Genomic DNA, 22,463 nt, shown 5'->3' with positions numbered 1-22,463 from the left:
TATTTCATCTCCTTCCTAAAGGTAACTTTCTGACAAGCTTTTTCAGTCTTTGATAGGACTTGCATGGTTTCCAGGTTTCCTGAGGGGCACAGCTAGAGAATGTCTCTGGCTAGTTTTTCTAAAGCCTGACACCGTTCCTTCTGTGCCGATTCTAATCATCTTTACTGTGAGAGTAACTGTGTCTGTGCTCTGGAGTCATTTTGCTGTAGCCACCTAGGTAATGATAAGGAATCTATTAACAATAAGAATTGATATTTTTTGAACTCTACTATTTTTCAGGTTCAAAGGGTTTTATATATTATCTAATTAATATTCACAATATTAGATATGTGCAAGATCTGTATCATTATTATATTCATTTTACATATGAGGAGATTGAGGCCATGTAGAGATTAATGGACCTATCTAAGGTCCCTGTGTGTGATGGAGCCAGGATTTAAGCCAGATTTCAAACTTAGTCTCTTAACAGCTATTTTTTTCTCCACATTTTCAAAGAATACAACAAAATAATTTTATTTTTGCTTAAAAATTTGGGGGATAAAAGTTTCTGGATATAAATTTTATGCATCTAGATAATTTAAAGTCAAAATCTTCTGAATTTTAACTCACTTTTGCCCATGTTTTCCTTATTTTTTTTATCACTGTTTGATTTGTAAAATATATTCATGATTGTTAAGTTTTTATTTCCTTTGTCCTTACCTAATAAATTGCTTTTCTCCCTCAGTTCCTTTAAATGTACTCTGTTATTGATTAGCAAAGCTCCCTCCCTTCCATTTTAACCTGTTTTCCCCACTCAGTTCAGTTGAAGTCTGAACTGAGGACACTATCACAGTAGTTCTCTCCAACAACGTATAGCACAGCGCAGTTTCCTAGGGAAATCATTCAGACATTCAAATGCATTGTCCTCGTCTTTAAACCTGGTGAATTAGGCTCTCTGAGAAGTAGTGTCTAAGGATCTGTATATTTTAAAAGCTCCCTGGTGCTTCTCATGAACCTCTCTGCTTAAGAACTGTAAAATCCAAACTGCTCATAGCTACTTTTGATACTTACCTGGCAGGGGAGATACCATGATGACGAAGGTGGTTTTCCCAGGGCCAGGCTTATCCATTGCAACCTGGATGTGCTGACCCCTGTGATTTCCCCAAATGTGGGAAACTTGACTGCATAATTTGTGGTAGTGGGGGACTGTGTTCACGCTCTCCCCTAGTAAAAAAAACTAAATAATAATTTTTTTGAATCAATAAATAAGTATCAATCCGTGTTAACTATTTTTATATAAGGGCCAATTCTGAGAAAATAAGTGTTTCTCAGTAGAATACCTTTTATTACACCTTTAAACATTCAAAATCAAAATCACTTCCTTAAATCCTGAGGAAAGTGTGTTGCAACCCAGATTACATTCTTGATTAACTGAAAGGCTGTTAGTGAGGAAGGTGGCACTGTTTGTAGCAATAAAATGCTAAAAAAAAAAAAAAAAAAAGTGGAGGGACGCCTATTGAAGAAATAGTGACAAAGGGCTTTGTAATCTCCCCTCTTTTGTATCTTACACATCATGCAAGGATCTCCTAAGTCCGTTGTATATACCTTCCATTTCTTTCTTGAAACAGCCATTCTCATGATGTGTCCAAGGTGAAAAGTGTCAGTCTTTTGGCTCTCCTAGGTTCTGCTGGTTACTTGTCAGAATATTTTTATTGGATTTATTTATAATTTTTCAAAGTTATTCAGTTTTTTAAATTTGCAGTGCTGGCTTTAATATTTTTTCTTTTTTAATATTTCTGTTGATGGCTTTGCCTTGTTATGGGAGTAGAGGATTACTTTAGAAATGGATGATCAGATTTAACAGGCAGAAATATAGGACATAACTTAAATCTAAATTTCAGATTTCAGTATAAATGTCTCATGTGATACTTGGGACATACCTATACAAAAAAATAATTTGCTATTTATCTGAAATTCAGGTTTAATTGGGTGTTCTATGTCTTATCTGTCAACTCTATTTAGAGCAGACTCCCTGTTCTCTCATTATAGTTTTCCCAGAATTCCCAAGGAATGTTTCTCTTCAGTGTAGTTATAATGTTAAAAACATTAACTATACCATATTTCATATACATCACACTTTCTTCAGAGGAGTAGCGCTCAAGACTTTGCAGTGCCTAATTTTTTGCCTGTTCTTTTTAAGTTTAGTTTTGATTTTCTTTAGAGAAACATCTAACTTAAAAGGCCTTACCTTTTTCAGTTTTTAGCTTACTTACTCATGAGCTGTGGAGAAGAGAGTACAAAGTAGTTTAGTCTTAAAGATGATCATGCTGGCTTTCACCAGACATCCACATTCATGCCAAGAATGAAAACGAATTCCACATTTTGAGTCTGGGTAGAAAGCAAAATGACCACTTTCGTAATCAGTCTGTACCCAGTGCCCGATCACAGACAGGTGTAGTTAAGAAGATAAATAAGTAACTAGGCAGACCTTTCTATCATCTATACCCCAGCATATCTTACGAAGCCATTGCCGAAGGAAATCTGATAACGTGTATCCCTCAGACCCACTCGAGGAGCCTGCACGCACGTGAGTGTGTGTGTGTTTCATCTGTTAATACCTCCTTTAGGGATCCGCTAGTCACGTATGCCTTCAATTTTGAAAAATTAATTTAGCTTTAACTCCCCTTTTCTACTACCTTTTTCTGTATCCATATTAATCTGATTTCTTTGATGAAATTTTTAAAAATTGGACTGAGTACATCTGAGAGGAATGACATCCTTGCTTTCATCTGGAAAGTAAGACAGGCCTGGTGGGCGGCGTGCTTGTGGAGGCAGCGTGCTGTTCCCCATTGTCTGTGAAGGCTTTTGAGTTGATGGAGCCTTTACCAGTGGGGGAGCAGCTGCTGTCCATGCCTTGCTGAACTTCCTTACTTGTACAAAAACCAAGTTCTTGTGTTCATATGGTTTCCTCTCACCACTTAATCTTCCCTCCCTGTCTGAGAAAGATTCCACAGTACCTTTCCAGCAACCAGTTATAGTGTTTACCACCACACTTAGAGGAAAATTTTTCCTTATGGTCATTATTCTATGGGTCAAATTTGGTTTTTCTTTTCTTCGGTAAAGTGTAGTATAATAGTCGACTAATCTTCGACAAAGGAGGCAAGAATATACAATGGAATAAAGACAGTCTCTTCAGCAAATGGTGTTGGGAAAACTGGACAGCAGCATGTAAAACAATGAAGCTAGAACACTCCCTTACACCATATACAAAAATCAACTCAAAATGGATCAAAGACTTAAACATAACACAAGATACAATAAACCTCCTAGAGGAAAACATAGGCAAAACATTATCTGACATACATTTCAAAAATTTTCTCCTAGAAGAAATAAAAGCAAGAATAAACAAATGGGACCTAATGAAACTTACAAGCTTCTGCACAGCAAAGGAAACCAGAAGTAAAACAAGAAGACAACCTACGGAATGGGAGAAAATTTTTGCAAATGAAACTGACAAAGGCTTGATCTCCAGAATATATAAGCAGCTCATATGACTCAATAAGAAAAAAATAAACAACCCAATCCAAAAATGGGCAGAAGACCTAAACAAGCAATTCTCCAAGGAAGACATACAAGTGATCAAAAGGCACATGAAAAAATGCTCAATATCACTAATTATCAGAGAAATGCAAATCAAAACTACAATGAGGTATCACCTCACACCAGTCAGAATGGCCGTCACTCAAAAATCCACAAATGACAAATGCTGGAGAGGCTGTGGAGAAAGGGGAACCCTCCTACACTGCTGGTGGGAATGCAGTTTGGTGCAGCCACTATGGAAAACAGTGTGGAGATTCCTCAAAAGACTAGGAATAGACTTACCCTATGACCCAGGAATCCCACTCCTGGGCTTGTATCCAGAAGGAAATCTACTACAGGATGACACCTGCACCCCAATGTTCATAGCAGCACTATTTACAATAGCCAAAACATGGAAACAGCCTAAATGTCCATCAACAGGTGACTGGATAAAGAAGAGGTGGTATATTTATACAATGGAATACTACTCAGCCATAAAAACCGACAACATAATGCCATTTGCAGCAACATGGATGCTCCTGGAAAATGTCATTCTAAGTGAAGTAAGCCAGAAAGAGAAAGAAAAATACCATATGAGATCGCTCATATGTGGAATCTAAAAAAACAAAAACAAAAACAAAGCATAAATACAGGACAGAAATAGACTCATAGACAGAGAATACAGACTTGTGGTTGCCAGGGGGGTGGAGGGTGGGAAGGGATAGACTGGGATTTCAAAATTGTAGAATAGATAAACAAAATTACACTGTATAGCACAGGGAAATATACACAAAATATTACGATAACTCACAGAGAAAAAAATGTGACAATGAATGTGTATACGTCCATGAATGACTGAAAAATTGTGCTGAACACTGGAATTTGACACAACATTGTAAAATGATTATAAATCAATAAAAAATGTTAAAAAAAAAATAAAACAACTTTAAGTACCAGTTTAAAAAAAAGTGTAGTATAATAGCCTTTTAGATATACCAGGGGATTATTTAAATTTGTATACTATCATTTGATTTTTTTTTTTCAATTCTGGAGAGTGCGGTGTTGTGGAGCACTTTATAACCTTGCCGGAAAGAATGTACAAGAATCTCACTTGCCCTAATTTATATCCATTCATTCATTCAGGTCTTTTTTCAAGGTATCTTATTCAAATTCCTAGTCGTGCTGTAGCATTCTGCATTAGAAGGTCTTCTGTCTCCTTTTGAGTGAGAGGGAGTGTGTATGTTTGTGTGTGAATGTGTGTGTGTTATTACCAAGTGAGATCCAGACTCAGTAACTGTCGGCTGGAATCATATGCTCAAACGTAAAGTATCTGAGAGTCACTTTTCTTTTTGGTAATTGCTCCTTTTTTATCCCATTTGATAACAACATTTCTTTTCCTCTCCAGCACAAACGTACAGATATGTGACAGTCCTTTCCATTGCTCTGAAGAGGAAGCAAGATCATTAGTTGAATCGGTAAGGTGCAAATGTCCAAAGCATCGTTTAATCTTACAAATGCCATGGGGAGTGCTACAATGAAAAATGAGCCGGGGAGAGGGGTAAGGTGCCAGGAGTGGGATGGGAGTTGTTGTCAGGGACAGCCTCCCTGAGGAGAGGATTGGCCGGAGTCAAGATTTGTGGAAGGTAAGGGACTGAGCCAAGTGACTATCTGAACGAAGATCATTACAGGCCACAGCCCAGAGGCCATGAGGTAAGTGGATACCTGATAGTTCTTGATGTGCCAGGAAATACCCGAGGAACCACAGTGGCTGATGGAATAGAAAAGAGTCGAGAGGAGAATGGAGGAGATGTGTGGATGTGGGGGTGGAAGTGGGGGCAAATTATTATGAAAGACCCTGTAAAATACCCTGGAAAGACCATTTTAAGAATTTCACTTCTTATCCTGAGTAAGATGGAACCACTGGTGGGTTTTGAGCCAAGGATGTTCTGACTTAGACTTCAACGAGATCACACTGGCTGCATTGGTGAGAACAGGCCATAAGGAGGTCAGGAAAGATGCAGGGAAATTGTGATAGTAACACAGTTACAATATCACTGTATTTTATCCAAGTGTTCAGTTTTATATCTATGTAGATTACATTCTGAACTTAGTTCTTATCAATATTGATTATTCATTCTTTCAGGAAAACAAAAACTTTTTACCTTTGTTAAAGTAGTTTCTCACTAATCATGGGTTAAGACAGTTCCATTTATTTTAGTTTTACATTTATAGATAGATATAATTGATGCTTGTCCTAAAATTATCTGCAAGATTGAAGTTTCTATCCTACATCTTTTTTTTAAAAAATTGTTTCCTATCATATTGGTAGGAAAAATCCTCTTGGGAAAATAATGGTTGGAGAACATGATCAAGATAGTTAGATATGGGGAACAAGATTAGAATTCAGAAACATTAACAACCAGCTTTAATTACATGGTTTGGTAGCTTTGTTGTGTTTCATAATAAAAAAGAAGGTGCTGTACTGATTTTTCACTGAGAAAACTATAGTAGAAAATCAAAATGCAGAGAGAGCAGTTCCCTCTTCATCAGCTCTAGTGGAACTTACCATACATGCGATTTCGCCATTAAAAATTTGTAAGTCAAGGATTTGCGCCATTAGCAGCGTCATGCATGATTCAGGAGCCTGGATTAGGTAACACTTTCTCAAGAAGATTTTATCATCTTGTAATAATGAAATTCTTTGTAGTCAAAGCTTTTTGACTTGGCATTTTATCTCTTCAGAACCACATTGAGATGTTTAAATCAGAATTACTGAGGTATATATTCCCAGATCTCTCTATTTTGCAATGTACTGAATGTTACTCTGACTCCAAAGAACTGTCAGCTCTTGCTTGTCCTTTGCTTGCTCAGAATAACGTACAACATTGAAGTCATCCGTCAGACTTGGTGATGTTCAGACCACATCCATCCTGAGCCTGTATGGAACAAATTGTATCCCCAAGGTTTATTAGTGGGCTGGGAATGAGTGAACTCATTCTAACAAGTTCATCTACTTGGGTAATATCTTAAGACAGATGTGTAGATGTTAAATGAGTCTGAAGTAATGGTTAAAACAAGGCCAGATAGTAATAGAAGTTTTCACTTTCTAGATGTATATTGACAGAATATTCAGGATGAGTTGATTAGGTGAGATTTTAGGATAAAGTAATTTTGCTTTGGTAATTGGTTACTTTTAAAAGACTAGACTTTTGAGTGATTATTAGGACTATTGTGGGAAGCATATTCTGGTGAGCCCATGTGAATCAAAGCACAATTAACTGTGGTAGCACTGAAACCACCCCCACAAATAATTACGTAGTTACCCAGCAACATGTACAGATCAGCTAGGTAAAATAGTGTGACCGTAACCAAGAAATTTAAAATAAAAGCCAATAACCTGATGACTATTATTTGGAAGCATTTTAGAAACAAAATAGACAATAGCTCCAGAAGTAGTTTGTCCTACTTAGAGATCGTAAGAAAGATAATTGATCTGAGGAAGACAGAAAGAACTGAAAGGGTCAAAAAGAATTTTTGGATTTTCTTTATAAATATAGATGTCTGAGTTATATACAGTCATGAAAGACATGGCTGTGTCAAAAACAAGGTTTGTTCCTTAGATCTGAACACACTCGGGATCCGTAGACAGAGGCAGCCTCACTGCCCTGATGCTCCAGGTGTCTGGGCTCAGCGTGTGGCCCCGGCAGCAGGAGCAGCACTCTGTAATAGTCCCACCGCAGGACCACCCAATTACATTTTTTTGGACATTGTGTCATTTTTTTTTTACCTTTACCTAACTTTATAGCCAAAAAATATGGGCCTCATCCCAATTTTTGAGGACTATGTGGCTAGAAATTAGAACTTTATTTCAAGGAACGATGTTTAGAGCATTTATAGGGAACAAAGAACGTATGTTTGTGTATGTGTGTGCATACGTGAGTGTGCCTGTGTGCAAATACATGTGAATTTCCTTTCGGATCTAGTATTAGCTGATATTTAATGACAGTTGATTTGATGACTAGGATTTAAGATGCTTCTTTTAGGATCCTTTACTGTATGTAAAGAGTTATTTGGAAAATATTTTGAGAAGATAGGAACAAAATTTACAAGCTTAATCTAATAGACATACATAATTAGAGAATATATAATTTTTTATAGTACATTTTTTATAGTACACTTCCAAAAATTGAGTATATATTAGGCTCCACAAAAAGAGTTGGGAAAAAAGTCCCAAAGAGATGAGGTAATGCAGACTACATTCTCTGTCTACAGTATAAGAAAGTTACTAATCAACTGTAAAAATATTAAAAGAGAAAAACCCCTAGCCCATGTGTTTGGAAACTAAAAACACTTCTACATAAGTCATGCCTCAAAAAAATGAATTACAATAAATTATAAAATATTTAGAATTGAGTGACAACTAAATTACTGTATTTCAGAACTTGCACAGTGCAGCAAATAGTTTTGCAAGAAATTAAATGTATACAGCAGAAATGAAGGAAGAAAATTGAGAGGCTGAATGTTCTATTCAACAATTACTCTTTTTTTTCTATCTTTTTTTTATTATAAGAAAAAATTAAAAAGAGGAGAGCAAATATTTAATGAAATACAAAACAAGGTGATAATGGAAAGGATCAATTAAAACAGAAGCTTCTTCTTTTAAGACTAATAATACAGACAAACCTATTACAGGAAGGACCGTGAAAAAGAGAAGGCATAAATAAAAATATCAACAGTTAAAATGAAGACATTACTACATACACAGGAGATATTTAAGTAAGGAATGCTATGAGATGCTTTTGAGAATACTTTTCTAAACATAGATGAGTTGACAATTTTGTTTAAAATGTAAATTATCGATATTAAATCAAGAATAAACAGAAAACCCAAATAGACTTAAAATAGTTTAAAAGAATATTAAATTATGAAAATGACAATTTCTTCCATATTAATTAATGAATTCAGCCTATTTTTAATCAGAATACCAATAGGGTTTTCACTGACTTGGTAAGATGATCCTAAAATGTGTATGGAATAGTAAAGGGCCAGGAATAACCTAGAAAAGATTGATAAATTTAAATAAAGGGTTTTTTTTTTTTAAAGCTACAAACATTTAAAGATACCACAAAATAGGTTAAAAGATATGCCATTGATTGGGAGAAAATATTTGCATATAAATGACAAAAGGATTAACAATTTGTTCAAATCCATGAGAAAAAGATAACCCAGAAGGAAAAAAATGGGCAAACAATATGAATGGACAGTTCACAAGAGAGAGTATTTAAATATCTAGTAAATATGTAAAAATTTGCCGTATTTCCCTAGTGATCAATGAGATCAAAGTAAGACAGAATACAATTTCATAGTTATCAGATAGGCAAATGTTTGCAAGTGTTTTTAAGCAGGTGGGGAAAGGAGACCTCTTATACTTGTTGATATGCTTGATGAGTAGAAATTAGTACAACTACTTTGAAGAGCAGTTAAGTAATTTCTGGTATAGTTGAAGATGCTTATAACCCACTACTCTGAAATTACCTTTCTAGATATTTATGTATTTTATAGAGACACTAATTCATGTGTTTCTGTGATCAAACATGGGAGAATTGGAAACTGGACAAATGCCTATCGATAAAATCTGGGCAAATAAACTATAGTCTATTTATACAGTGGACTACTATACGGCAGGTAAAATACGTGAGTTAGAACTGTAAGACTCTACATGGATAAAACCTGAAAGTGCAGTGAAAAAAGCATTTGCAGCAGGATAGGTAGTATGCATCGTCAATGTAAATTTTAAAACACCCAAAGCAGTACTGTGTATTTTTAATGAATACAAACAGATCTGTTGTTCACATTTTAAAAACATAAATAAGAACAATAAACACCAGTGTCAGCATGGTAGTTAGGAGAAGTTATTTCTGAGAAAGAATAAAAATAAATGAGATTTTTATTTTTTGATAAGTAGGAAGAAAAAAGAGACTTCGCTTGCAGAGTTTCTGAACTTACATTGTTAATTCTAAAAAAAAATCTAGAGTAGATATTTGTTATAATAGTCTCTGCACTTTCTGCATATTAGAAGTATTTCATAATAGAATTTGTATACCAAAAAAACAGTAGAGAAAATGAAACCAAAAGTTGATTCTTTGAGAAGACGAGGAAAATTGATAAAACTTTTAGCCAGAATAATCAGAAAGAAAAGAGAGAAAACAAATCTTTAATGTCAGGAATGAGACAACTGACATCACTGCTGATTCTACAGTTATTAGAACAATAGAGAAATACTGTGACAAACTTTACACCAGTTAATTTGACAACTTGGATGAAATAGATTCCTTGTAATAAATAAACTACCAAAGCTCACTGAAAAAGAAATATGCATAAACAAGTTAAATTTGCACTTAGAAACCTTGCAGTAAACTCTAGGCTGAGCTGGCTCCCACAACTTTTATTCGGCATTGTACTGAAGGTTCTAACCAATGAGATAAGGCATTAAAAAGAAGGAAAAGACATCCAGATTGTAAAGGAAGATGGCATGAATGTCAGTGTTCAATATTCAATAAAATCTACCTAAAAGCTACTGGAATAAGTGATTTTAGCAAGGTTGCAGGATACAAGATCAACATACAATAAACAATTCTGTTTTTATATGCTGGCAACAAAAATTGGAAACTAAAAATTAATACATTATTTATAGTGGTATGAAAAATATGAAACACTTAGGAATAAATCTAGAAAAATATATATGAAGAACTTGTACCCTGACAACTATAAAACATTACCAGGAGATAGCAGAGAACTAAATAAATGGAAAGATAATATCATGTTCATGGATTGTTAATGATATCAAGTCTCAAATTGACCTATAGATTTAATGCAGTATCAATCAAATTGTAGTACACATTTCTGTAGAAATTTAATAACTCGTATATGTAAGCACTAAGGATCTAGAATAGATTCAGTAACTTTGTAAATAACAAAGTTGGATTAACTCTTCCTGATTTCAAGACATTTTATAAAATGGTAATCAAGAGAGTGTAGTCATGGTATAAGACTAGAGAAAGAGATCAATGAAAGCAAATCAAGAAATAGACCTACTTGTATGTGGACAATTGATTTTCAAAATCATCTTTTCAACAAATAGGCCTTGAGCAGTTGGTTATTCCATATGGGAAAAAAGCCCACTTTAATCTATACCTTGCACTAGGTTTGATGATTGTCTAAAATGTATCCTAGACCAAAATTTAACACATAAAATGATGAACCTATTTTGACCTTGGGTTATTTGGGCAAGATTTCTTAGATATTATACTAAAAGCACAATCTAGTGTTTAAAATGATAAGTGGACTTCATCAAAATTAAATTTTTTTCTGGAAACGACACTCTTAAGAGAATGGAGGGGGAGGGTATAGCGCTAGTGGTAGAGTGCATACCTAGCATGCAGGAGGTCCTAGGTTCAATTCCCAGTACTTCCATTAAAATAAATAAAATGAATAAACCTAATCTACCCCCCCTGCCAAATAACTTAAAAAAAAAGCTGAGAATGAAAAGAAGCCACATACTGTGAGAAAATATTTGAAAATCATATACCTGACAAAGGGACTTGTGTCCAGAACATAAAGAACTCTCACAATTGAATAATAAAAAAACACAACATCCCCCACCCCCCCAACAAAGTGCAAAATATTTGAATGGTCACTTTGCCAAAGAAGATAGATTGAAAACAAGAGATGATGCTCAACTTTACTAGTCATTAGGGAAATAATGCAGATTTACAAATTGAAAACCACAGTGACCTGCCTGTACACATTTTTTAGAATAGCTAAAAATTTAAAAGACTGGCTGTCCTAATTGTTGGCAAGAATATGGAGGAACTGGAATTCCCACACCCTGCTGGTTGGAATGCAAAATAGTAAAACTAGTTTGTCATTTTCTTGGAGAGTTAAACATATACCTACTATATGTTCTAGCCATTCCATGCCTAGATATTTACCCAAGAGAAATGGAAGTATAAGTTCATAAAAAGATTTGTATACAAGTGTTTATAGTAGCTTTATTTGTAATAAACAGAAATTCGAAACAACCCAAATGTCCATCAACAGATGAATGGATAAACAAACTGTGGTATATTCATATGAGGAAATACTCAGCAATAAAAAGAAATGAATTATTGATATATGCTACAAGATGGCTAAATTTCAAAAAAGAAATGTATTAAGTGAAAAAAGGCAGACATGTCATACATATTGTATCATACCATTTATATAAAATTTAAGTATATGCAGACACTAACATGTACTGACACAAAATAGATGATTGGTTGGAGAGTTTAGGACAGAGCCAGGAAGGAGGGACTACAATCCCTTTTACAGGGACAGGAGGAAACTTGAGGACGATGGTGAATATTTAGTGACTATAGTCATTTTATTGGGGAAAAAAAAAAGATTGAACTTGGTGAGGTTCCACACACAAACTCAGTGCATGTAGGACTGACAGAGAGAACCAGACTCATTGCTAAAGGAGTTCCCAGCCCTACCTCATACCCTCCACAGCCTGGTAGCCACAGGGATTCAAAAGCTCTTAGTATCTGGGATTGAGGCTGGGATGCCCTTTTATCACCAGGATTGCCTGGACCTCCCAGACTGCCCGGGCCAGAGACCCTTCCCTCTGTGGGCACTCAGTTTATCAGAGCTACTTCTCCGTCAGAGAGGACTATGTTTCCCCTTACAGTTGGACCTTTCTGTGGATGTGATTTTCTAATGAGATCATACTACAGTATTTATGCCATACAGATTTGCTTTATTTGTGACTCTGTAAATAAACATCTTTGTGGCAGTTCACTATTAAAATTTTTATAATAATGTATTTTCTTGATAATCAGTATCTAATTTGAGTCAATCTATATCTCCCACATCTTTTCCTTTTTTTTGCCTCTTAAAAGCTTCACTCTTGCTGTACACCAGAAATTGACACAACACTGTAAACTGACTATACCTCAATAAAAATAAATAAATAAATAATTTTTAAAAATCTTCACTCTGCATTACCACTCAAAGATGGACAAAGATGAAAGTAAAGTGTTTTTCTTTTTTAACTACTAGCCAATGGTATACATTCTTGAAAGAGGAAGTAGATTAAACTTACATAAACTTAATATATTCTTATATTTTGTTTATGGATAACTAAGAATTGGTCATGTTTTGTTGATTTCTAAGGCAAAAATCAGAAAAGGAATGTGAAAATAAAATGAATATAGATGAGAGAGATTAAGAAATAGATGAGGGAAATTAAAAGGTACAAACTTCCGGTTACAAAATAAATGAATCATGGGGATGAAATATACAGCAAGGGGAATATAGTCAATTTTATTGTAATATCTTTGTATGATGACGGATGGTAACTGGACTAATCATGGTGATTATTTTGTAGTGTATAGAAATATCAAACCACTCTATTGTGCACCAAGAGCTAACATAGTGTGGGAGGCATTTATAATTAAAAAAGAGAGAGAGAGAGAGAGAGACAAATTTGTGGTTATCAGAGGTAGAAGGTGGGGGGAGGGAGAATTGGATGAAGACAGTCAAAAGGTACAAACTTCCAGTTACAAGATAAATAAGTACTAGGGATATAATGTATAGTGTGATAAATATAATGTTGCTGTATATTATATTTGAAAGTTTTTGAGAGTAAATCCTAGAAGCTCTCATCACAAGGAAAAATATATTTTTGTATTTCTTTGATTTTGTGTCTATATGGGATGATGGATGTTCACTAAACATATTGTGGTCATCATTTCATGATGCAGGTAAGTCAAATCATTATGCAGTACAGCTTCAACTTATACAGTGCTGTATGTCAGTTATATCTCAGTAAAACTGGAAGAAGAAAAAAATGACATAGAGAATCATTATGAACCATGGAAACATAATGCACAGAAAATACACAAGGTAATTTAATTCGGTTAAAACCCTGCTGCACCTGAATGAAAAATCAGGAACTTTTTTCTCTTTAATGTTTAATCCTTATAATCAAGTGAAAGAACATCAATCCTCATATCAAGTAGTAAAGCAAGATTTTATACTGGTTCAGTGTATCGTGTTTGTTAGTTAATTTGAACAAATACAGCCTGCAGGTGAAAGTGCTTGTAAGGACCTGATGGGGTATCTGGAGAACAGGGCATTTGTATGAATAGTCCTTACTCATTTAAAATACAGTTTGTACATGGGTAAGCCTTCTTGGTTGATAAAAGAGGAATACTTTGGTAATGAGAACACTGGATTTGTTTGAAAGAAATTGAAGATATGAATATTCATGGGAAGTATTTTTGGAGTGGGAAAGGGGAGATAACATTTTTAGAATGAGTATAAAGTAATACTCACAGTTTCCTGGAGAATGTATCTTAGATAAGTAGGGGGTGCCCACATTCTGCCCCTTGGAGAAATTAGGAGAAGTAAGTGAAATGTCAAGATGGTGACCCCTGAGAGTGGGGTTTGGGATGAGGTCACTTTCAGATGCTGCTTTATGCATTTCTTTGTTCTGTGTTTTAAGAATCAGGAAGTCGATGACAGTAGGCGAGGAGTTAAATAGCTGATACGTATCATGAACCCATCATTTTCAAATTTAAATGTTGGTCTCTCTTTTGGCATATGTTAATATGATAAAAATATAAAAAGAAAAAATTTACCCCTAAACTTTAATAGTTAATATCTCTGAGTCTTAGACTTACCTGTGATGTTTGTTTTCTTCTGTGTAAGGCTTCGTACATTGTGAATATGCTCTTACTAACCAAGAAAAATATTTGAAGAATAAAGAAATAAAAACATCCTAGGAATAATTTTTAAAATAGTTGTAGTGATGAATGTTTTAGCTTGAGTAGTTTGTCCATTTCTTTTCTGTAATACTTTTTAGGTTCATGAGAAGCTGCTCAATTATTCTATTTTCTATATCATACGAAATTTTCTCCCCCTGAAATGTTTGACAGCTCCAGCAGAAGCAGCTGCTAATTTTAAGCAATAAATCCAAACAGCTGACTTTCCAACAGACTTTGTAATAGGTGTCCTGCACAATAAAGAGCATAACAGTTTCAAAGAATATGCAAGTGATTCTGTTTTATAGTCTGTTTAGAAAAATAAAGCCATCAAGTCCCAAAAGCCTAATCTCAATGAGTATAATTTTTATGTTGTAGTGTTACTTTCACACTCAGGTTTATTTAAGTCCTACTGTCCTCAGAACCAACCATGGTTAAGCATTTTCTCTGTGCTAGGAAGCTGAATAGGATTTTCTTGGTTTTTTGTTTGTTTTTGTTTGTTTGTTTGTTTTTGAAGTACTTGGAAAATCTCAAAGATGTTCCACATACAATTTGTACAGAAATCTTTATTTACATAGTTACAACATCCTTTTGTATGGTAGAAAATAAAACAAAGCATATTTGATTAGCCTTTTTCTTAAAGAATAGAAGGAAAAATAGCCTTAATCCATTTATGATTCAGGGCAATGTTTTAGCCAGCATTCTTCAGAGAAACAATTAATAGAAGATATATTTGAAGAGATTGTTAGCTTAGTGATTCCAAAATCTGCAGAATAGGTCGGCAGGCTGGAGACCCAAAAAAAGCCAGTGATGCAAAGGCAGTCCAAAGGCAGTCTGTTGGAGAATTCCTTCTTGCTTATTGAGACTGGTCTTTTTGTTCTATTCAGGCCTTCAACTGATTGAGTGTGGCCCACCCATATTGTGGAGGGCAACCTGCTTTACCAATAGTTTGCCAATGTAAGTGTTAGTCTTAGCCAAAACCATCCTCCAGATTGACACATTAACTGTTATGGAGGATATTTTAGTATTGCTAAAATTTAAATTTTCCTGCTGAGTTATTCTTATTCAGTACTGACCTTAGACCTAAGCAAGGAGGGTGCTGCTTTTGGTCCTTCTTTTTGACCCTCATCCAGTCATTCCCTCCCCACAGGGCAAGACAAAGGAACCAAAGCTGTGTGTTGAGCCCCCAGTCCTAGACAACCTTTTAACTACTCCAGTCCCTGAAATTCCTTACCCAGACAGCTGCAAGCCTGTTTCCAGGGCCTGTGCGGAATTCTCCCCAAGTCCATGCTCATGATTAGGTGGACCCTGTGCTCACCATGACTCCTGCAGGGGCCTGTGGTGGCTGTTTGGACATAAGGCATGCATAGATGTGTGAGCTAGAAATTTCTGCCCTTGTGCAGGTGAAGCCCTCAACACAGATGGAGCCTGGGGTAGCAGGAGAAGTGGGGCAGGATGAGGGCCATGTGCCTCTTCTTACTTTGCCATGTTCTGGCAGTCTCTGAGGTGTCCAGAATGCTAAATGAGAGCTTTGAAGTCAATACAAAGGTGTGTTTATCCAGATAGTAGAATGGACCACTTTATATATTCTATCCATCACTTTGTTAGCTTGATTTATAACTTTTTAATACTTTGTATATGGTATATGGGTCTCCACTTGTACATTTGCCCCAGACCTCAAATATCAAAGGCAGATTTTTGCTACTGAGGCAGAGCAGATTCAGAGAATTAGGAGTTGATTATTAATTTTGAAATCTGAAAAGTATGCTTTAAAACCAGGGTGGCAGTTACTACTCGGGGAGAAGAGGTTATGATTGGGGATGTGCTTGGCATGTTTCATTTCTTGACTTGGGAGGTGGTTACATAAATGTTTAGTCTATTATTCTTGGGCTGTGTACATTCTTTTCTATGGAAAATGGATCTCCCAATAAAATGTTAAAAAAAAAAAAAGTTTAAAAATGTATTGTTCTTACTTAGGAAAAAAATCTTGTATCAGAAAATCCTTTCTTTCAAACTTGTCTACCATAGATTATATCTATCCTAAGAATCTTGGCCCAGTCATCAAAAGAAACAGAAAAATTAAACACCCTAGAAGACAGCTAAATAAATTATATAATTGTGTGTGTGTGTGTGTGTGTGTGTGTGTGCGCACACACATGCACTTAGCTATGAATGTGTGTTGGGTGTTTGTTCTCAAGATCTTAGCCAAAGAAGCAACTGAAAGAAAACCTCTGTCTTCACATTCACAGTAGTTCCCATGGGTTAATGAGAGAAAATATTTTCAAGAATGCTTTTTTTTTTTTAATTTGACTCCAAGCCTGTGGTTTGTTTATCTGAAAAATGGGCAAGAATAATAAAAGGCGAAGAAGAGTATTCACTTTTTTCAGGTTGGAGAGCCATTGGGTCTAAACTTTGTTCTGTAATTTCATGGAAAAAACCATTCTGGGTATAGTTTACCCATCTAAACATTCATTATAACAGAGACTCAATTCTTATCTTTCAGGCATCATTTTCACCGAATAAAGGAAGTAATGAAGAAGGTATGGTATATGGTTAGAGGAGCTGGATATGTAAATTTATTATTTACAGTAGTGGAGACCACAAAAAATATAACAGATTAATTTTAAAATTATATAAATTGGGGGAGGATATAGTCAAGTGGCAGAGCACACGTACTTAGCATCCTTGAGGTCCTGGATTCAATCCCCAGTACCTCTTCTAAAAATAAAATAAAACCTAATTGCCTCCCCCTACAAATTTAAAATAAAGTGATACAATAATAAATAAATGTTTTTTAAAATTATGTAAATGAAGTAAAAGTTTTTTAAATAGTCATCAAAATTTTCAAATGAAATCAGTTATTTCCTAATTTCAGAAAATAAGGAACACATTTATTACTTTTAAGCTAGGAAGTAGTTTGTGTAGTGACTTTGGGTGAGGTACTGAGATTCCAGGTAGTTCTGATAAATTTCAAAAGACTTCAGATGTCTGAATATGGGAGATTTTCTGTGTTACCTCTCATCATTTCAATGACTCACTCATTTTAACTGAAGACCTTATAATCAAAATTTATAGTAGTATTGAAAGTATCATTTTTAATTACCATTATTTGAAGCTGTTTCGAGAAACAAGTAAAAATGTTCTGTGGTAAAAATTTCTAAATACAGGCATATGCGCATATCATTTGTCTTAAAGAATATTGCAAGACTTTTGGTTTAAATATAAAACATTAGAATACTCAATGTGTAAGTTTGGAGGAAAAATGAGAACTGTTTGCTGTGAGTCAAATTCTAAAATGTTTAGAAAGGAGCAGATCTATAGATATGATTTCATGGGAAAGCAAGCTGTATTCCTTATATGGGAAACTAACATCGTTCCTTTGCAATACTATCCCATTTTGGTATTTGATAGGCGGTCAAATTTTGCAGTACGGTTTCCCCGGACATTTCATACTATAGCTAGGGCACTAACTTCAGTATTATTCAATAAAGACTAAAATGACCCAGAAAGATGTAGGAAATGAAGTGGGAAGGCTCTAGAAATTTTAACGTAGTTTTATTACAAAGCCTGAGGCCAAATGAAAGAATGTTGGACAGGAGTTTAAAGGTGAGTAGCTTTAAGTAGAGAAATGCGTCCTGCTAAATTCTGATTGTTTTTATCTGCCTAAGTGCTTCCTAAAGGTCTAAGTTAAATGTGTCTCATGCTCTCTCCCTCCCTCTTCACCCCTTCCCTAACACTCTGCTTCCTCTGTTTTAGACACAGATCAGGTATGGCACTTCCTTGGCAAGTGATTGGAACATTTGAAGTTCTGCCATTAGGATTCCAATCTCCAAGAACTCCAAGGCTCCATCTCCCCCAAGTGCTAGAAACAGGCATATCTCTGAGAATTTGCTAACTTCTTGTTGAAACTTTTTTTTCAAACGTTTTGGGATATGGGATGTATAAATAAACATTGAAATTTTTGAGTTAGTCTTCTTTGGATATTTATTGACATGAAAAGAAGATTTTGTTGAATTTCATAGCAGAAATTTAGAAGCATGGAGTGTTGACTGGTTCTAATTTCCATGGCTGAAGGAACCCAATGATTTTATTAGCTTTTATTTCTATGGGTTAATGTAAAAGTGGTTAATTTAGTAAGTTAGTAAGATGTTTGTAGATATTACTGTTCTCATTTTCATACCATATTATCTCTTTCCAAGTCCACTGCTGCTGGAGACTTCATTTAGCCAACCTCAGTCCTCTTCTCAGTCCTGTGTAAATGTGTTTACATTTATTCAGGCTCTTTCCTATCATTTATTTTGGGGGTCCTAAACTCCATTTGATTCTTGAGTCCTCTTAATTTTACTTCTCATCTCTATGGTGATGGCTCCCAAATCTACGTAAGAAGCTCAGGTCTCTCTTCTGGGATCTGTCTATTGGACAGCTGTTTAAATGCCTTTGATCCCTCTTGTCCAAAACTGAATTCATTATCTTCCCTTGTTCTTGGACAATGGAATTAACATTCTCCTAGCCCCCTACGCAGGCCCTTGAAATCATACTGAACCTCTGTTCTCCTGTCTTTACTCAGGAAGATCATCTAAATATTTCTCTGTCCTCTCTGTTCTTGACACCTGTGCGGTGCTGGTTTTCCCCCTTACTTCTCTGGGACTCTCATGACAGCCTCCGAGCCCTCCTCTTTGCTTCCCAGCTCCTGCTGCCTGCCTCATTCCGTTGCTCTGGCTCAATTTCATGCCTCTTGTCTCCTAGCCAAGTTGCTGCCCTGCCTCTGGCTTTTCTTCCTCCATATCATCCTCTGTATTTCCAAACAGTTATTTTCTTAAAGCATAGATGTTGCCTTGTCATGTTTTTCTCAAAATGCCTTCAATGGCTTTTCATAATTTTGAGAATAAAAATCAGACCCTGTGATTTCCACATGTCATATTACTCCTCTCCAAGCATATCTTGTATGTTTCAGACTCCGGTGCTGTTCTACTGCTAGTCTGTTCCTATATTTTTCTCCCCTTTTATTTCTATTATTATGAACACATTGCATTTACAGTTATATTTTGTGGTTTATGAAGCACTGCTATAATAATAGCTACCATTTCTTGAGCATCTGTTGTACACTGGGTGCTGTTTTAGATGTCATGTATGTATATACCCTATAAGGTAGAGACTGCCCACTTCACATTGAAGTTCCAAGAACCTCTATAATTTGCCCAAGGGCACAGAGCTACTGAGTTTCAGAGCCAGAATTTCACCCTGCTATGCATACTGCTTCCCCCTTCAGCCACCTTGTGATATAGGCAAAGCTCAGAGCTTGCCTGATTTACAGATGAGGAAACAGGCACAGAGTTTAAGTGATTAGCCCAAGCGAAATAGTAATACTCAGTTGAGAAGTCTCTGGGAAAGTCTGAGCCTCTTTGAGGGACATCAAAGAATGTTAAGGAGAGAATCTGTTTTTAATTTCAGGTGTTGGTGGCTTGATGTAAGTTATGAAAAATAATAAAACTTAGTGAAAGATATAAAATAAAATGGAGAACAACCATTGTTTCAGTACAGTTGACCCTTCAACAACATGGGTTTGAGCTGCGCAGGTCCACTTACGTGCAGATTTTTTTTCGTAGTAAATGCCGCATGATCTGCACTACTCAGTTTGATCCAGGGATGCCAAGCGCAGATACAGAGGAACCGCATATACAGAGTGGGACAACTCTAAGTTATACACAGATTTTTGACTGCAGGGAGGGTCAGCTCACCTAACCCCATTGTTCAAGGATTAACTGTGGTTGTAAATATTAAGCTGAATTATCAAAGAATAGATTAATGGTTTATGGCATGTGGCATATTAGTCTCCTGAGAGTTGGCAGAGAGAAGCCATGTCTGCTGGGTGTCTTGTGGCGCAATTCACACCTCGTAGTCGGCTCCCCTCCTCCCAGCAGTCAGTGGTGCTCAGATGCTGCCCCGTTAGTGAGCTTTGCTCACTACAGCACAGGTAATCCCAGCTGACTCCATAGTATATGATCTTACATAGTTATAATCCTAAATATGTGTCTCTGAACTTAAACTTTTATTATAAGCATCTTTCTACATTGTTCCATAGTCATCATTATTATGCTGACAGTTATATTTCAGTGAGTGGCTATTTCATGATTGTTTCAGAATATCTTCTGGACTAGCTAATCTGATCTTCGCCACCCCATTCCCACAGAATGGTTAACTTGAATAGATTTTATACTACCTACTTATAGAGGAAAAATCGTGCGAAAAAATAGAATGAATCATTGTTAAAAGTGCCTCAAACAAATTAGGAAGCCAAAAATGACCCATGGATGGAATTTTAGGCAAACACCACAGCCAGTTTCCATGGAAATGAAAAATCAAAGAGGTGGGCTGTTGAAGATCGGTTTTTCTCAAGCTTGCTATTATTTTACTCTGAAATTTCTATGAACTTTTCTTTATTTTTCACAGTCATTTCATACATGATACATTTAGTATCACTCCATTATTCTACAGAAGGAGCACACTGGATTTCATAAAATCCAGTCCTCCATCGAGGACTGCATGCATGTTTCACAGTTAGTATACTCACTAATAGCAACATTTGATGATTTATCCCCAGAAGGGGTTCATTGCCTCGTCATAGGTCAAGAGTCTCAGGTGACTGCTGATTTACCTCTGTCCCTGATTAGTGCTGTCTTCTATTCAGTGGATCTCATCCTCAAGTTCTGGGTCAGGGTCTGTTCTTTTCATCCTTTTTTCTATATTCTGTCCAAGGTATAGATGAGTGTTTGCCAGTGGGGTCGATGAAGCACCTGCTCCAGAATCACTTGAATGCTTCTTAAAGTACAGATTTCTCCCTTTCCCTAAAATCTGCTAAATCAGAATTTCTGGGAGACGAGGCCACAGACTTGTTTTCCCTGCCACTCCCGTAGGGCCTTTAAAATTTTAAACCCATTGGTTTAGATAATCAAGGGTTACATCATATTGAGAATTTCTCCATGTTAATGTTCTGTTTGAGGTTCTCTACTCTTAAAAAGGAGAAAGAAATCTAGATGTCTGCCTTTGTAATGGACTCATACAGAGAATATTATCACTGCCTCATGTTAGAAAAAAATGAAAAGGAATAAAAATTATGTAAAAATAATACTAAGTTTAGTATTAAATTTCAAAAGTGTTTTGGGTTTCAAGTCTGAAAAATTTATACCTGATGAGAATCACTTTTGATTTCTAAGTTATCAGACATTAGATTAAGTGAGCCCATTATAATTGGCCACCGAGCCCCACACCTGGCTTCTGTCTTCCTAAGGCACCATGAGAGAGAGGCATGTGCTTCTGTTGCAACAGCCCTGAGGAGTCGAAACAGGTAAGTGATGCAGGCAGAAGTGGAGCGAAACTTGGGCTGTTGACTCCAGGACCACCTGAAGCCCTGTCCACTGTATCTCATTGCTTCTTGAGCTCTTTCTTATCCTCCAAGTTCAGCTCAAATGCTGCCTTTTCTGTGAAACCTTCCCCACCCTTCACGTTGAAATCAATCACTTTCTCCTCTGAGAAAGCGTAGCAGTATTGATTTATTCCCCCATTACAGGATTTTGGTCACTATAGCTGATATTAGCGTTGTTCACATTGCCTCTGCTGCTGGATTATAAACGCACTGAGAGCACAGGTTGTGTCAAGACAATTTTAGCCTTATTGTTTTACACATTAACAATTCATGCTTGTTGTATTAAATTGCTACAACATCCTGTAAGGAAGACAGATATTTTTTCCATTTTACTTATTATATTATGTTTAGAGGTTAAGTGGATTCCTGGAAATCACCGGCCTCCTGCATCTGAAGTCAGTGTTCTGTTTCTGCAGCGGAAAGCATTTTGAGGGTGTCTCTGCTCTGTTCCAAGGCCATATAAGATCTTTGAAATATAAAAATCTCTTCCTTTTAAGGATCTCTGAAAGAGGAGATTTAACATATCTAACCTAAATACCGGTGCCTTTAACTTTATTTTTGAAGTATATGGACCTGATCACTGTACTCAGAAAACTCCTCACAAATCTTTAAAGCATAAAATTAAGCATTAAATCTCTCTCTCTCTCTCTCTTTTTTTTTTTTTTTTTTGCAAGCTG

General features: G+C 35.9%; 1 protein-coding gene and 1 non-coding gene across 3 annotated transcripts in view; both read left to right on the top strand.

The window, feature by feature from the left end:
- PPA2 (inorganic pyrophosphatase 2) overlaps positions 1-18,332 on the top strand; it is a 78,796-nt gene extending 60,464 nt beyond the window's left edge. For both annotated transcript variants that reach the window (XM_032461154.1, XM_032461153.1), the window contains 3 exons: positions 4,964-5,033; positions 16,867-16,903; positions 18,120-18,332. In XM_032461154.1, the coding sequence (XP_032317045.1) occupies positions 4,964-5,033; positions 16,867-16,903; positions 18,120-18,154 (142 nt within the window). In that variant the 3' untranslated portion in view covers positions 18,155-18,332. The remainder of the gene's footprint in view (positions 1-4,963; positions 5,034-16,866; positions 16,904-18,119) is intronic.
- On the top strand, positions 1,043-1,206 carry LOC116659344. The gene has a single exon (XR_004314694.1). It is a non-coding gene; the product is annotated as a U1 spliceosomal RNA (small nuclear RNA).
- Positions 18,333-22,463: the final 4,131 nt, after the last annotated feature.

The sequence above is a fragment of the Camelus ferus genome, chromosome 2 (assembly GCF_009834535.1).
Source record: "Camelus ferus isolate YT-003-E chromosome 2, BCGSAC_Cfer_1.0, whole genome shotgun sequence".
In the NCBI taxonomy this organism is placed as follows: Eukaryota; Metazoa; Chordata; class Mammalia; order Artiodactyla; family Camelidae; genus Camelus; species Camelus ferus.
The sequence above is the reverse complement of the archived record's forward strand: the minus strand, read 5'-3'. Positions and strand labels throughout refer to the sequence as shown.